The sequence below is a fragment of the Lissotriton helveticus genome, chromosome 1_1 (genome assembly GCF_964261635.1).
Source record: "Lissotriton helveticus chromosome 1_1, aLisHel1.1, whole genome shotgun sequence".
NCBI classification, from domain to species: domain Eukaryota; kingdom Metazoa; phylum Chordata; class Amphibia; order Caudata; family Salamandridae; genus Lissotriton; species Lissotriton helveticus.
The window spans coordinates 375,566,881-375,581,832 of record NC_136057.1 but is presented as its reverse complement, the minus strand read 5'-3'; the positions used below and the strand labels follow the sequence as shown (position 1 = coordinate 375,581,832).

Here is a 14,952-nt window from a genome sequence, read left to right as displayed (position 1 = left end):
TCGGCCCGTCTCCCCATTTCCTGTGGGCAGCCACAAGTCACAGCCTCCACCTAAGGCACAGGCTTCACGTATTGGGGAAATCAAAGATCTCCTCATCTCAACTTCCACTAGGTCTCTTGGAAAGAGGGGCATTGGTAGGGCTCGTAAATCCCTATGCGGAGATCATGCCCTCCTGTAGGGCTCTGTTTGCAGGGCTCAGGCACTTTTTGTGTGTCTATCAGGGCCTGATTGCTCTCACAACGGCCCCCCAGGGCCAGGAGCCACTCCACTCCCTGATCAGTTGTTGCTGCGCGGGCCTGCCACCCCCGGGGCACAACACTTCACAGCGGGGGAGACAGCGCCTTCAGGTCCACCTCTACATCACCTGCCGTCATATGTTCAGAGGGACGGGGGCGCCGTCACCCATTGGGCTCCATCCCCAACTGCGCTCCTCACCTGGCCGTCTGTTTACTGCTGGTTAGTGTGGGCGGTGCAGGAGCCTGTGCAGCCCCAACCATGCCGTCTCCTGATGCAGCGCTGCCTCTGTTGGAGCACCCCCAGCTGCGCTCCTAGCTCCCGTCAGCACCTCCCGGGTAACTCACTCGCTTGCAGTGGCAGCGCTGCTCTCCACTGCCCTCATGCAGGCCTCAGTCCTCTGCAGCCACTTGGGCCGCCTTCAGCACCTCGCCTGTGCCTGCACGGCCACAGGCCCAGCCTCCACTTCACACACAGTCTCGTTGCTGGGGTCTTGGGTCCCCGGCCGCAGATCAGGGACCAGGGGGGGAGACAGTAATTTCCCCAACGGTTAATAGATGTCTTTAGCCTCTCTCTGCTGCTGCACTGCTCTCTTCTCCCTGGATGTCAGCAGGCAACCATCTTGCATTCCGCCTCTCACTCGCTGACCTGTCAGTAAATAATGGATGTCGCATCTCAGGGCTGGAAGGGACAGCAGCTCATGGCCTGTATGGCAGTCGCCCACAAGCTTGGGGACTCGATGTCTGCCCAATATGCCAGATTAGTAACAGATTATCCGTCTGGCTTGCAGAGCTTCACATGGCGGCGGCCATCTTGCAGCCCTCCCATAAAACAAGTCTCTAAGTTTTACCCTGCATGTGATTGCTGATGCACTGCCCACCTAAATGAAAGTTGTAGCACCAATGCTTACTGATTGACACAGGGAAGGTAGGCTGTCATTCTACTCCCCAGGTGATTCGAAATTGCCTGTATTGACAGACGATGTCCGACATAGCTTTCCTAAAAATGAATTGGGGTCACTTTAAAGCTTTGATGTCATTTATCCATGAGTGATGCTTGAGTGGGAGATCAGTTGGTGGATATATCTGACTATATTTAAGAGATGTGGTTTCCAGCATATAGACTTTCACTGCAGAAGAAAACACTGAGGTGGCACCTCTAGACGGTAACTGCCTGCTTAAAAGCTCTGGGTGGTCATCGGGTCAGTTGCATTCAGTGTACAGTTGTGTTCGGCCCAGGAACCCAACCTCTTCCAGACAATGAATGTCAAAGCATTTTGAAGGGAGCAAAATGAGAAAGGAAAGTTACAGATGATACACACTACAGGTACACTGAAAGAAGGAGAGCATAATGCTCCTACTGCGACATTGGTATTAACTTCAGAAATAATAATACTCTTCATGATTACTTGTGTATCTACACCACAACTTTCCAAACTTTTCATGTTGGTGACATGCTTTTTGGAGATGCATAATTTTTGTGACACAGTAAAGTAGTGTAGCGAGCGTAGCGTAGCGATCGATTCCAAGGCACATAAAAGGGGCACGGGGGGTCTGCCCCCGGGGAAAATGTTGAGAAAAAAAGTGGGGCAAATGGTACATTTTCAAGCAAATTTGAGAAAGCAGGAAGGTTACAATTGTGAATCTGTTCTAACAAAGACAGTGACTGGCAAAACTGGGTGTAAGGTTAGGTTTGTACCTGATACAATAATATAATCATGCACACATTGACACATGCCCCAGTGATTTATGGCACAAAAAGGGCGGGTGCACGCGCTGCCAACCCTTTCAACCATGCACAAAGTCCGCCAGCTGCCGAGCAAGCGTAGCGAGCAAGCCCGAACCCCCTAAGGGGGGATCGGGGGTGTTCTCACCCAGGAGAACATTTTGAAAAAAAATGGACAGATGGTGCAATTTCAAGCAAATTTGAGAAAGCAGCATGGTTAATAAAGCAATTGTGAATCTGTTCTAAACAGCATTATGTACAGTTAAATACCACATTCTTCATAAGTCATAGCGTTTCTTTCCAATAAAAGCCTTATTCTGTGATGTAATTTGCTCTTTTAGGCATTGTAATGTAATCCAGGCACATTACATCCCTCGTGTTCCTAAATATAAGGAAGCAAAGAGGTCTATTGCAGCCTCAATTCAAAGAAATGTCTGGAAACTTGTATTACGCATAGCTGACTATCCCACTGCAGGTACTGATCTGCAGATAATACAACACATTAACCGCAAAAAATGTTTTTCAGCTCTCGATCTTTCTCACAGGCGGGCCTTGGCTATATATTCTCACCATCACTGATCTTCCGGTAAGAGCACCAATCACAAGCAAAGAGTTAAGGCAGACATTCTTTTCACACTGCACCCTCCAACCACTTCAGGTTCTCTCGAGCTTAGTTTCCCAGTGATGGTTTAAGTCAGACATAACCACTGTCAATGTACATTAGGATCACTTTGTCCCCATTTCTATAGTTATACGGAGAGAGAATGTGGCCTAAAAGCTAGGGCGGTCGACCTCTAAGCTGGGGGCACAGGGTTCGAGTCTCGGCAGGGACGCTCAACATTCTGTGATTCTGGGCAAATCACTTAATCTCCCCGTGCCAAACAAATATGAATGTGTCCGTCTTTAATGTAACTGGTGCTCAGGTAAAGCACTCTGATACCTTCGGGTCTAGTTTCCGCTATATAAAACTCCACCCCCCAAAAAAATACGAAGCAGGTGATGAGTCTGGGTCACAAAGATTACAAAAGTTTATGCATCAACTTCCCAAATCCTAATAGTAAATGTCTGAAACAGAGAACAAGTTATAATAGTGGCATTTTCTGAATGTCAACATTGGAAGAAGGGATATAGTTGGGGCAAGACCACTATGAATTTCAAGAAAGACCTCCTCTTAAAAATAAAAAATCTTGGATTGAGTTTTATTCCACGTTAAGATCAAGAGAGACGGCGGATGTAGCAGACCTCATGCAGAATTGAATTGGCAAAACGCAACCTACCTGGCCGTGAAAATAGATTCCCAAACAATAAAATAACCAGAAGTACCACATATCTGTATCAGAAACTCAAATTGTGCATAAACTTCTGCCTCCTTTTATAACGACAATGGCAAACTTCACAAGTAAAAATAAAATATATGAAAAAACAAAGAATGAACATAGACTAAAAGGCAAGAATAGGCGCAAGGCGTAAACCACAGTTTTGTGAGCTTCATAAAAGAATGTTATGTGATTATTTATAAGTACTTAGTTTGAATTGCAGCTCACGTGAATCACATGGCTATAATACTAATGGAAAAGTCTTCTTCACTGTTCAAGTTTCTCATAACTAAACAGTACTGGCCCTACCCTATATAGCTCCCCCTTATCATTCTCCTCTTCCCCCCCCCCTGCCCATTCTATTTTGGTATGTACGCCTACCTTTTTGCTATCTCCTTTTCACTTCTTGCAAGGGGGTGCACCATGATTAATCTCTTATCACCCATCTTTGCTCTGTTCAATACACCACAACATATCCTCCCCAACCCACCTCTTTCGTACCCTAACCCCCTTTCTTCTTACTTTTCTGTAGTACTGTGGCTGTTTCACCATAAATAATATTGGAGGAACGAGACCAATCCCTTGTGTTTTTCAAAATTAGTTGCTTTTATATGGACAGTTCTAAAACAATTCTATGTTCATGGAGCACTATGTGTGCATTATAGTCTTGGCACCACAAACGATCAAGAGCCGGCTGTGTTTTTAGGAGCATGAACCAGGCTGGTATATATTAGAATACTCTGAATATGGTGCGTCATTGAAAGAAATTGGTTTATTGGTTTATTGGTTGAGGGGGCGAAAACCCCACTCAAGCAACAAACACAATTCTTGTCAGGGTGAACCACAATTTACTAAATTAAACTGTGCTTATCCCTGTGGTAGCATGGCACAAAAGCAGTCGGGCTTAACTTAGAGGCAATGTATAAATTACTTTTGCAGCACACAAACAGTAGTAAAGTGAAAACATAACACAAGAAAACCTGCACACCACTCTAAAGCAATAGAGTAAATTTTAATTAATATATTGATGCTAACATTTATTCAATTGACTCATTAGAACCAGAGTTACTTTTTAAAAAGGTTTTAGTGCAAAATTGCACCTAAAAGATAATAGAGCCAACCGCGAGTATCTGGTCGTGCAAGACCAGGGCATAGCCAAAAACTTAAGGTCGAGCCCGACCTAGTGCGGACCATGTACACGAGGTAGATTGGGCCAATTTCGGCTTACCTTCGAACTTGGAAAACATTTTGAAGACAAATTCCTGAGAAACTAGGGTTTGGCCAGGTGGCAAAGGGTGTCTGAAGAGGAGGCATTTTCGTCGAGGAGCCACTGGATGGATTAGTTGTGAAGATTTTTACCTCCGGACTTTATCACTTTTTTGGGAGTCAAAAATCTCATGCCTGACAAAGCTGCAGGCTGTAACAGATGAGGGCTGCACGAGGCCTGATATTTTCGCCGAGAAGTCCTGCCAAACAGGATTTTCTGCTGCGGTGAAGAAAGTAGCGGGAGCTACCGCAATGATAGGCTGACTGCCGATGCACCTTTAACACGACATCCAAAGGTCCAGGACCTGGGGGCACCACTTGGTGGGGGAGGGTGTTGGGTGTCACACCAGCAGAGGCACAAGGTTTAAGGTTTCTAGAGCTTGTTATGTCCGTAGCACACACAGGAGGCTAAGCAACTTTGGTAGTGCAGAGTTCAGCAGCAGGACAGCCCTCTGGGGAGCAAGGCAGACCTCCAGCAACGGAGCTGTCCTCTGGGTGTCCAGGCAGTCCTTCTGAAGTCTTTCACACGTTTAGGCTGTACTGAAGAGTTGCTCTGAGGCTCCAATATTTATACCTGTTGCCAGCCTTTGAAGTTGGGGGACACACTGGCTACCCCACATCTGGTTCTGTACAATTCTTCTCTTCCTCTGAAAAAACTGAAAGAAGTCTTGGTTGACAAAACACTAGTGTCAGGTTCCTATGTGTGTGCTGCAGGCAAGCCATTTGAAATGTAAGTGGAGCAGGGAAAAACTTCACCCCCAACCATCCTGGCAGGATAGCCCAACTTGCCAACACCACCTAGCCCCCTTTATCTCACTGTCTGGGAGAAATGCGCAAAAGCCATCTGCTAATCTATTCACAGTCATGTGACACAGGACACTGGCAGAAGACACATGGTTAAAATAAGAAAATGTAAACTTTCTAAAACTGATATTTTCAGCAGTGTAACTTAAAAATCAAACTTTACTATTGAAGAGGGCTTTCAATTACAATTTATTTGAGGCTAAACATGACATTTCTACCTGCTCCCAATCAAATGTTAGCATGCATTAAATGTAATAAGGCAACCCATTGCAATTCTACGGGAGATGTATGCATTACATCACTGAAAAACAGATTTTTGAGTTTTTCACTACCAGGACATGTAAAACTTAAACCTATATGTTAAATACAGTGCAGCCTGCCCTATGGTTCTTTAGGGCATACCTGAGGGGTGACTTATATGTATTAAAAGAATGGTTTAGTTGTGGCAAATGGTTTATTTTACCAGGTAGAAATTGAAGTTTAAAATTGCCTTACAGGATGCAGTGGCAGACCCGATACATGTTTTGCTACTTTAGTGGGTGGCACAATGGGTGCTGCAGGCCCACTAGTAGAATTTAATTTACAGGCCCTGGGTACATTTAGAATTATATATTAAGGACGTTTAAGTAAATTAAAGATGCCAATCAGGCGTTGGCCAATTTTACCATGCATTAGGAAGAGCGCACTAGCACATTAGCACTGGTTAGCAGTGGTAGCGTGCACAAAGTGCAACTAAAACAAATTTAGAAAAGAGGAAGTGTGAATGCAAAAAGTTTGGGTGTGACTCTGCAGTGAGTCACGTCCAACAGACACCATCAACAAATGACAGTGAAGATGGTCATATCACTGTTTTATATAGAGCGTCATCAGGACAAAATAAAGTATATAATTTGGTTTCAAGGACCTAATATTATAGGTCTTCAAAACACAAGCACAGCTGTGGGATATACAATTGCATGCCAAAGGCTAGAGATCATCTTCCAGTGACTTCAGAGTGAAAATCAGCATAACTGAAATAAGCTATATTAATATATGCCCCATGTTTGCTGTCTCATAATGTCTTCCTCCGTAGTTGCTTAGTGTCTGGTTCTAGATAACCCTTGTCATGTTGGTTTCTTCAGCATTTTCTTGCTGCTCATTCATTTTTGCTGCATAATTCAATGTGGAAATTCAGATCAATAATTCTGTAATTGGGGCTTAAATACCACTGATTGTCTGGTGGTTTTGCAAAATTTGTTACCGTTTCTTATTCAATGTTTTAATGAGTTGAATTATTAATGCATGGGATACATGCTTTCATTAGAATGTTGGGAGTCTGATGTTGCTTTCTCTTTCACAAGCTGACTCAATGATTGACATGTATTTGCTTTATACAGACTGGGCAGGAATGGACAGCACCCGGGGAGTTTGGCAAATTTAAGAGCCAGATATCCAGGGCTCTGCGGTGAGTTGCAATGCTTCTAATACCACCAAATGCTGCTTTTATGTATTACACAATGGTGCAAACTAAAAAACGTTGAGTTGTGTGCAAATGCATCATCGTAGACCTAACACACAAATCCCACTTAAGTGATATACTGCACGAGTACTGTATCTATGTAAGAATACCGACAATTGTGCAGTAGATATTAGCAAAATATCTAATAATAATTATAGGCACATTAGAAGATGACTCGGAATTGTCCTTCTGGCGGGAAAATGTTTCCTAGATGTAGTAGGCCATCATTGCTGCGTAATCCCTGGGATCTAGATACTCCTTCTGATGATTGTTGCATTCACCAATTCCAAATTTGGGATGTACACGAAATAACACCAGTCATTTTCAGATGTGCTGACTTTCTGATCTCCATTATTACTGTTATTGTTGAATTATAATGAAGATTAAAACTACTCTTAGGAGATCATCTAGATTGCCGCTGCTCATGTTTTGCTTTAGGGGGGTCTAAAACAAAAAAGACACCGAATGTTAAGCCTCAATGACAAAAGGACAAGTTAAAGAATTTAGAAGTGCACTTTTGTTATTTTGTCCTTTGAAATGATATTTCCCAGATGAGGATTACTGAGCTAATTAGAATGAACAGCAAATTCAACCAGAATCTATTGAATGTTTATTGCATGTGATGTCTTTCCCTGACAGGTGTACTTTTATTCATTTAGTCTTTGTAAGAAAGTGTAAAAGCAAACAATTCTTTAGCAGAAATTTGGAACACTTGAGTTTTAGGAAGATAAAACATTGTAGTTTTGAAATTTGTGGAAATATCTTTAATTTACTGCAAAAGTACCCCTGACAAGACTATTCTTAACAGCCAGTAATTTTATGACTTCAAGTGTAAATTGGTATCTTTTGGAAGAATATGTTACTTTAACAACCCTTTAGTTAAAGAAACATGGACCATGAGTTTGGCAGATGTGGGGTATTTGCCCAAAACATGTGGTTACTCGTCTACCAAACTTGTGGTCCCTACGCCCCATTTAGAGGTGAGGTAAGTCCAGAGTTTCTATTGGTGGAGCTTCAGCTAGCTCCTCCTTCCAAAGCCCTTGCCTCAATGGTCCGCACTCCACAAGGCCCTCAAGTCACAGTGATGGTCACCCGGTCCTGTCTACGGAAGAGTGGCTGTCACTAGATTGTCATGGTGGTACTGGGTAGGAAAATCAAAGGTACTTTGCAGGAAATACACTATTTTATCCAATTAGCAGTTGACTTCTTCAATTCATGCTTTCAATCAGCTTATGTAATTTTTTTCAGCTCATTTAAAAGCTGTTACTTTCTCTGATGTCATCAGGGGAAAGGGTCAAGAGAATTCACTTATTGGTATGCCATTGGCAGGTTAAATGTTAAATGTATATAACAGTATACCAGTGCCCAGGTAGTAAAATAACACCAAGAAGGTTCAAACAGTTGAATTCCCAAGGGTTTTTTCTCGATTCTGAATAGAGTAGATAGAAAGGATATGGAATGAGTGATCTATTAAACACAGTAGTGAATGTTGTTCAAATGTTTCATTTTTATTCTCGATCTTAAACAAAAAGTTTGACGTCCACAGCTTGAATTGAAAGGAATGGCACAGTTACTGTCTACTGATCTCACTAAACTAGGTGTACATGAGGAAACAGTGGCTTAGAATCTGCTTTATATATCATAATATTACAGGCTCTTTCAGAGCTCTCTTTATAATGTATGAGCAATATACAATGTATAGCTGAGCCAAATTTGATTATAGAAAACCTGGGAAATGTGTGAGCTCCATTACAACTTTCCAAGAGGTTTACAAAAAAGCAACGTGCATACTTTGCTGGAAATCCATGGAAAGAAACATGACGTTCCTTGTCTGGTTAAATTGTTCCACATAAATTTACCTTCCTACTTAGGAGCACTTGTATTTCCACAGTTCCCTTATGTTTTTTTACGAAATATTTGTACAATTGCCAGCCGTTACTCTTTAAATTACTTCTAAATATTCAGTCAAGACTTTATAAACTCCTCTGGTAAATAGATTGTGTGCGCAAAGCCTCCGCCCCTGGAGGTATTGTCTTACTTTGTGTCTGAGTACTTCTTTTCTGTTTTTGTGCAGGTTATCAGCCTCCCGCCGGTACTACTTTGAAATTCTGCACAAGCAGAACGATGGGGGGACCGACCATGTGGAATTGTCTGTAAGTCTAATCTACTGTCCCTCTTCGACTTGTAGGAGCTCACACGCAGGTTTCATACTCAATGAGGCAATCCATTCACCTGCTTATTCTGTTTTATGATCTGCAGCTGGTTGAAATTCCAGGTCATCAAGTACAAGGGCTTCCTTATGGTGCAAGGATTTTTTTGTTTTGTGTACCCGATATAATAGCCTGTTTTAAACCAGAGACAATAGTATGATTCACAAATGATATTGCCCTAGCTTAAAACAGTTTTAAGTCCAGAAAGACCCATTGTATTGTATCGAGCCCTCACATCTTAGATTTGCCTTAAGTCAAGAAAGACAGTCTTAAGACAGAGCAAATGAACAGTAGTGAGGAGGAAGTGTGAAATGGTTCCCTAATGTATGAGACCTCTTCACTATAAGTGAGAATGGGGGTTTGTAGACCAGTGCTTATTTTTGTGCATGACTGTAGAAAGTGTCCAGGGGTATTATAGCTCTAGTGTGGATGGACTGAGTCTAGTGTGATTGACAGCATCTCCAGGTGGCTGATTGGTTCAGTGCTTACAGGAGAATGGCTGTGCTGGCCTGATCCCTGTGCCCTGGGGAACAGAATAGGCTACTTGATATGGCCTCCTAATTGGGTGCACTATGTGAAGGGTCTCCCTATGGGAATGGATAGGACCTTTGTGGATCTTTGTAAGTGCCAATAATAGGTTGACCCATGTAACCGGCAGACAGGTTCCTTAAGGCTCATATGGTCCCCGACTGTCCCTGCAGCTATGCTAGAGCTAGAGGTTGGTGGGGGCCGCTAGAGCTGGGATAAGTTAGACTCCAGTGATGTGGTTGGTGGGCCTAAAATGGGAGGTTAGGACTTTAGAGCTAACCAATCTGGTGGGTGTGTCAGCTTGGAGGTAGAATCGGAAGCCGGCAGTCTGAAGGTGCTGTTTCCCCTCCTATGGGTTTAGTTATGGTTGACTAATTTGGTGGACCCATTAGTGGCTCAGGAAGGGTTGCACCTCACATGACCTCAGTCATTAGCCTACTTTGTTACCGTCCCTGCAAACTGGGAGAGGTGACAGAACACTGTAGAAGATTTATGGGGGCAGAAATGCCCCTGGGCCAGAAGGAAAAGCATAGGGAGTAAAGACTAGTTCAGGAGAGATAGAGGGCTGCTAAGTTCATCAATGTGTATGTTGGGTTGAAGGGAAGAGTGTGACACATCAAAAAGTCCCAATTTATCTGTGTGAGTGCTTTGTGATATTGTTACGTAGCTATTGGGGTGGTTGTGGTCTGACCACCTTGAAAATCCTCTCATTTTCTCTATGAAGCCAATGAGATTGCTCCTGCTGGTCTTCTGGACTGTCACGGGTCCCAAACCTGTTTAATTGAACTTAAGACCAGATTGGAGCACAGTGCGTAACATGTCAGTCAGATTCTTTGTTGCAGTGCCCCATGTGGCAGCATCAATATATATAGCTTCACTTTATGGTATAGTTTAAGAAATTAAGTGAGTCTTAGATGAGGGAGATTTATCCATCAATTTATCTCTCCTAACTCATTATTTACAGATACCAGCGCTACAAGTGAAGCATAAATGAGGCGTGCCAGTTTTTTAATATTAGCAAAGGCTAATTGGTTTAGGTAGAGTTTAGTTTGGTTTGCTGTAAGACGTGGACCCTTTACTAACTATCAATGCAAACTAATGTTGGGCCAATTTGTTGCATTGCTGATGGAGGTAAGTGACTTCCCACTCTTATGCTATCCAAGTAAAAGTGCATAATATACATTGTCACATCGGTCTGGCTGAGGGCAAGAAGTTTTCTCCTCCATGAACGTATTGTAAACATATCGGAAGCCAAAAGATAAACATGCGTTTAATCTCAAAATAATGAGCAGGACAACAATGATTAAGAGACAATTGCCATTTCAGCTGACCGGAGCTGTCGCCAGAAAGGCTGATTTGGAGCATGTAATGCTAAAACGCATTCAACATTGATTGGTTTTTATACATTTTTGCCCTAAAAAGATGTCTATGGAGTACAAACACATAACAGAAATGTGTTACTTAAAGCAAAACGTACCTAATGATCAGGTGGTGGTATCTTCTCATGGAGAAGATGCGAGAAGTCCTTGAGTCCTAGATATGATACATACTCTGCTGACTTTCATTAATTTCTTAAAATCACACTTCTGGTTGCCTATATGCAAAGGATGGCTACACTTTACTACAAGATGCAGGAAATGTGCAAATGTACTAACTCAAATAAAATAGCTTCTAGGCGTGCTAGAGCCCTGAAATTTAGCAAGAATATTGATGCTAAAGGATACTTCAAATTAACTAGAAAATTACATTTATAATTGATTATGAAACATATCAGTGCATGTTGTGATGCACAAAGAGATATTGATGTTAAAGCAGTAGTAGCATTTCAAACCAGGATGTTTATTACTGACCAGTAAGGCGTTATACTGATGTATTTATGTTATGATCTTCTCCTGAGCATCAGCAATGCTTGTGCCTAAATGCAGGAGGGAGGCACTGATATCAGTTATACATAGTAATTCACATGACATTATGCCAGAGTTAGAAGTATTAAGGGCTTTGACTTCTAATCCTCCCTAAGGTTGGACGGCCACACTGCCTTCTCATCCATGTTGTGGTATATAATATAAGTCATGTGTATGTAGCGGAGGGTGAGAAAAGGCACTGCACAACCAGTATCACCTGCAGCATCTGCCTGCTGTCTTCCCTCTGCAGTACTGGGTGTTAAACTGAAAATATGTGTGATGTGCATCTCACCAAGTTGTTGGAGAAATGGAGGAAAGATCATTGTTTCTTTTAATTTCCAGTGGAAACCAGTGCTGCCGGGGATGAAGTTCGCAGTGATAGAGTCCCAGTACCTGTCTCTGTTCTGCAGTGAGTACAACTTGCTTGGATTGATAAAAGGGGAAATCTGAGGGATCTGCAACAGGCGAGTTCCCAGTATTTGCCATTTGGGATCTTTGCCGGTTTAAATTAGCTATTGCCCTGAATCTTTTTTCATTGCATTGTTATATCACTTTCACGCTTTTCGAGATGATCTCTCTGCTAATCTAACCCAGCCAAGAAAGAACATTCATGTAAACGTTTTCTCTGCAAGTTTACTTTTTGCATAGTTTTTGTCTACGCACAGTGTCACCTGTATTCATTGTTTTGAAACATTAATTGTCTTGAAAGCCTTAATTTTCAAGTACATTCGGAAAAGCATAAAAATCTGTAACTGCGTGAAGTTGTTGTTTTACTTAGAATCACAAAGGTTTTGAGGAAAACACTGCATACCCCATGTCTTCACTTTGGGGAAGCCCTTGTAATGTGAGAAGTCTATTTATTAAACGAGAAATGCCTGGTGCATTAGCATTAGAAGGTAACATGCACAGTTGCATGTAATAAATATGTAATACATTTACACCCTTCATACATTTTAGTGAAAAGTTCAAACGTGTTTTAAGGTTATTTAATCAGAAGTTGTCCTTTATTCCAGCATTCTTTTATCTGTCCTATGTTACGTTTGAATGCTGAACAAAAGTTTCTTTAGCGCTTCGTCTGCCCCCCTTCCAGGTCGACACAAATTTGTTGGCACTTAACACATGGCATAAAAGGTTTTTCCCAAGTTAAAAACTTCATGCCACAAATGAGCTCATAACAAATAGTTCTTTAATGCAGAAGCTTCATTAAAAAGTTCCTATTTATTTGTATTTTTAAAAACACCTATAGCTATAATTAGATATTTTTTTTTGCTTTCAATGGCAAATTCGTCCCTGGTAACATGTGATAGTGTAATCTTTAAAATACAATATTCTTAAACTTAGTGCTATCACTGAGCTGCTGATGGAGCATGCTCTGCTCGTGCCACCTGATGCCCTGCTTTGGACCAACTGAAAGATAAGCATCCTGATCTGTGCTCTATTACAAGATGGCTGCCTTACAGGATGCATTCATGTAATACCTGCACCCTGTCCTCCTCACGTATGCAGCTAAGTGCTCAGTTCATACCCCTAGAGCCTATTCACAAACGCAGTTATTTTCCGTGCTGTCAAATACAGCACGATCTTATTCCAAATTTACCAATGCAGGTAATAGTGCCTCTGCTCTTCACCTGGTCCTGCTATCTACATCACACACTCGTCTAAGCCTCTGTCATGAATTAGACACTCAACTGTGATTGGTGATTTTCTATATCGTTTGGTCTTAAAGCAGAATAGCAGCAGAAGATCCTTCAGGATATAAAAACACGTAGTTATCTGGTAGAATAATGCAGAACGCAGGACTGGATCTCCTGGCCATATCTCCTTGTAATTGAGGGTCACTTGGCAAGGGTAACACCGAACGCTTTATCGCCCCGCTCCGGAAGTGCTGCCCTAACAGGTGTTCCAGTTGCCCCGCTGTGTCGTAATCTTCTATTGACTGATATGACTCGGATTGGATCAACCAGAATTTAACTGGCTACCAAGGAGACTGTACCCATGACATTGACCAATCCTCTGTCTGGAAAATGGGGGGGAGGGGACCACCAAATATCAGGAGGAGTGTACATGTAAATGTAATGTCTTTTAAATTTAGTTAAATTCGGCTCATAAAACACTTGGTTTGTAGTGCATTCATGGCCTGTTACAGAGTATTAAAAGGATCTTTATAATGAGAAACAATCTTAAGATGAAATTGCATTTTTAAATGCCCTCCGGCTCCTGTAGGAAATACATATTCTATTCCAAATAACAGTAGGCAACATATTTAAATAAAGGAGGAGTCTTTAGATCTGATAGTGTCTTTGAGAAGGAAAAGCTGATATAATTGTGCGAAGGCCATGAACTACCTGGCAGCTTCAGTCTTTGTACATTTCCATGGAGCAGGGCTGGAGGTACTGATGTTACAGATTCAAGCAGGAATGTTATCAGGAGTTTTGGTATGATCATTTTATTTTCCCCTGGTTTTTAAATCCCGGTTTGTACAGAGCTGTTAAGCGTTCCTTTGAACTAAATATGCAATATACAATCCTTCAAAATGAAACCAAATACTATCAGAAATATTAATGCCTCATCAGTGTCCTTTCACTTGGACAAATCAGAATGAATTCAATAATTTTGTGCGGTCTGTGATTTTGTAAAGGGGAAATATGTGAATTTACTGATGATCCTGTTGTAGCGTGCCATGGGCGTGATCCCATGGAACCTGACTATCTCTTCCTTTTCTTCAGATGAAACCAGTTTGAGCATGAATGAAGTTGACCACATCCCGCAGACATTAGCCAGCTATCAGGGTAATTCTGGCGATCCCTCTGGAGACCAGAGCTACCCTGCGGATATGCTCAGACCGGACCCTCGTGATACGTTCCACAATGGTAAGAATGGCCTGCATGGATGTCTACTGCAGAGCTCAGCCACTCAATATGCAAAAATTAACATACCAATGGATGAGCATTTTAACTTCCTTAGGTAGCAAAACTGCAGGAATCTTTTAATTCACTCTTATGTTCCTACTGTACCTTTTGCCTTTTGAGATACAGAAGGTGGAATTGGTATGGCTACTATTTTTAAGAGTAATGCTTATCAATTATTGAAAACCATTTTAGACAGTAGGTATTTTTAGGCATTGGCAATAAAGATTAAAGCGGAATGTCTATTACTATAATGGCAGAGACAGTGTTCTCCATTTTCTCATGTCCTCAAATGAGTGTTTTACAAAAATATAATCCTCCACATGCCTTGTTTTCAACAGCATGTAGTGTATGGCAATGTAACATTTTGCAGTTGGGTTGTATCACAGTGCAAACAGTTATGCTGTTTGGGAAGTACGGCTCAGCCTATAGAGGATGGCCGGCCTTGCTCCAGTGCACGAGAAGGGATATGCATTGTAATACAAAAAAAAGCCAGTTAGCTGTGGGGACTTATAATGAAGGCAACAAATTAAAGATGATATCAGGGCTTCTCATGTAAGA

The 14,952-nt window shown here is 42.0% G+C and overlaps 1 protein-coding gene across 2 annotated transcripts in view; it reads left to right on the top strand.

The window, feature by feature from the left end:
- B4GALNT3 (beta-1,4-N-acetyl-galactosaminyltransferase 3) overlaps positions 1 to 14,952 on the top strand; it is a 751,466-nt gene that overhangs the window by 590,783 nt on the left and 145,731 nt on the right. For both annotated transcript variants that reach the window (XM_078673705.1, XM_078673706.1), the window contains 4 exons: positions 6,722 to 6,789; positions 8,918 to 8,996; positions 11,828 to 11,894; positions 14,212 to 14,355. In XM_078673705.1, the coding sequence (XP_078529831.1) occupies positions 6,722 to 6,789; positions 8,918 to 8,996; positions 11,828 to 11,894; positions 14,212 to 14,355 (358 nt within the window). The remainder of the gene's footprint in view (positions 1 to 6,721; positions 6,790 to 8,917; positions 8,997 to 11,827; positions 11,895 to 14,211; positions 14,356 to 14,952) is intronic.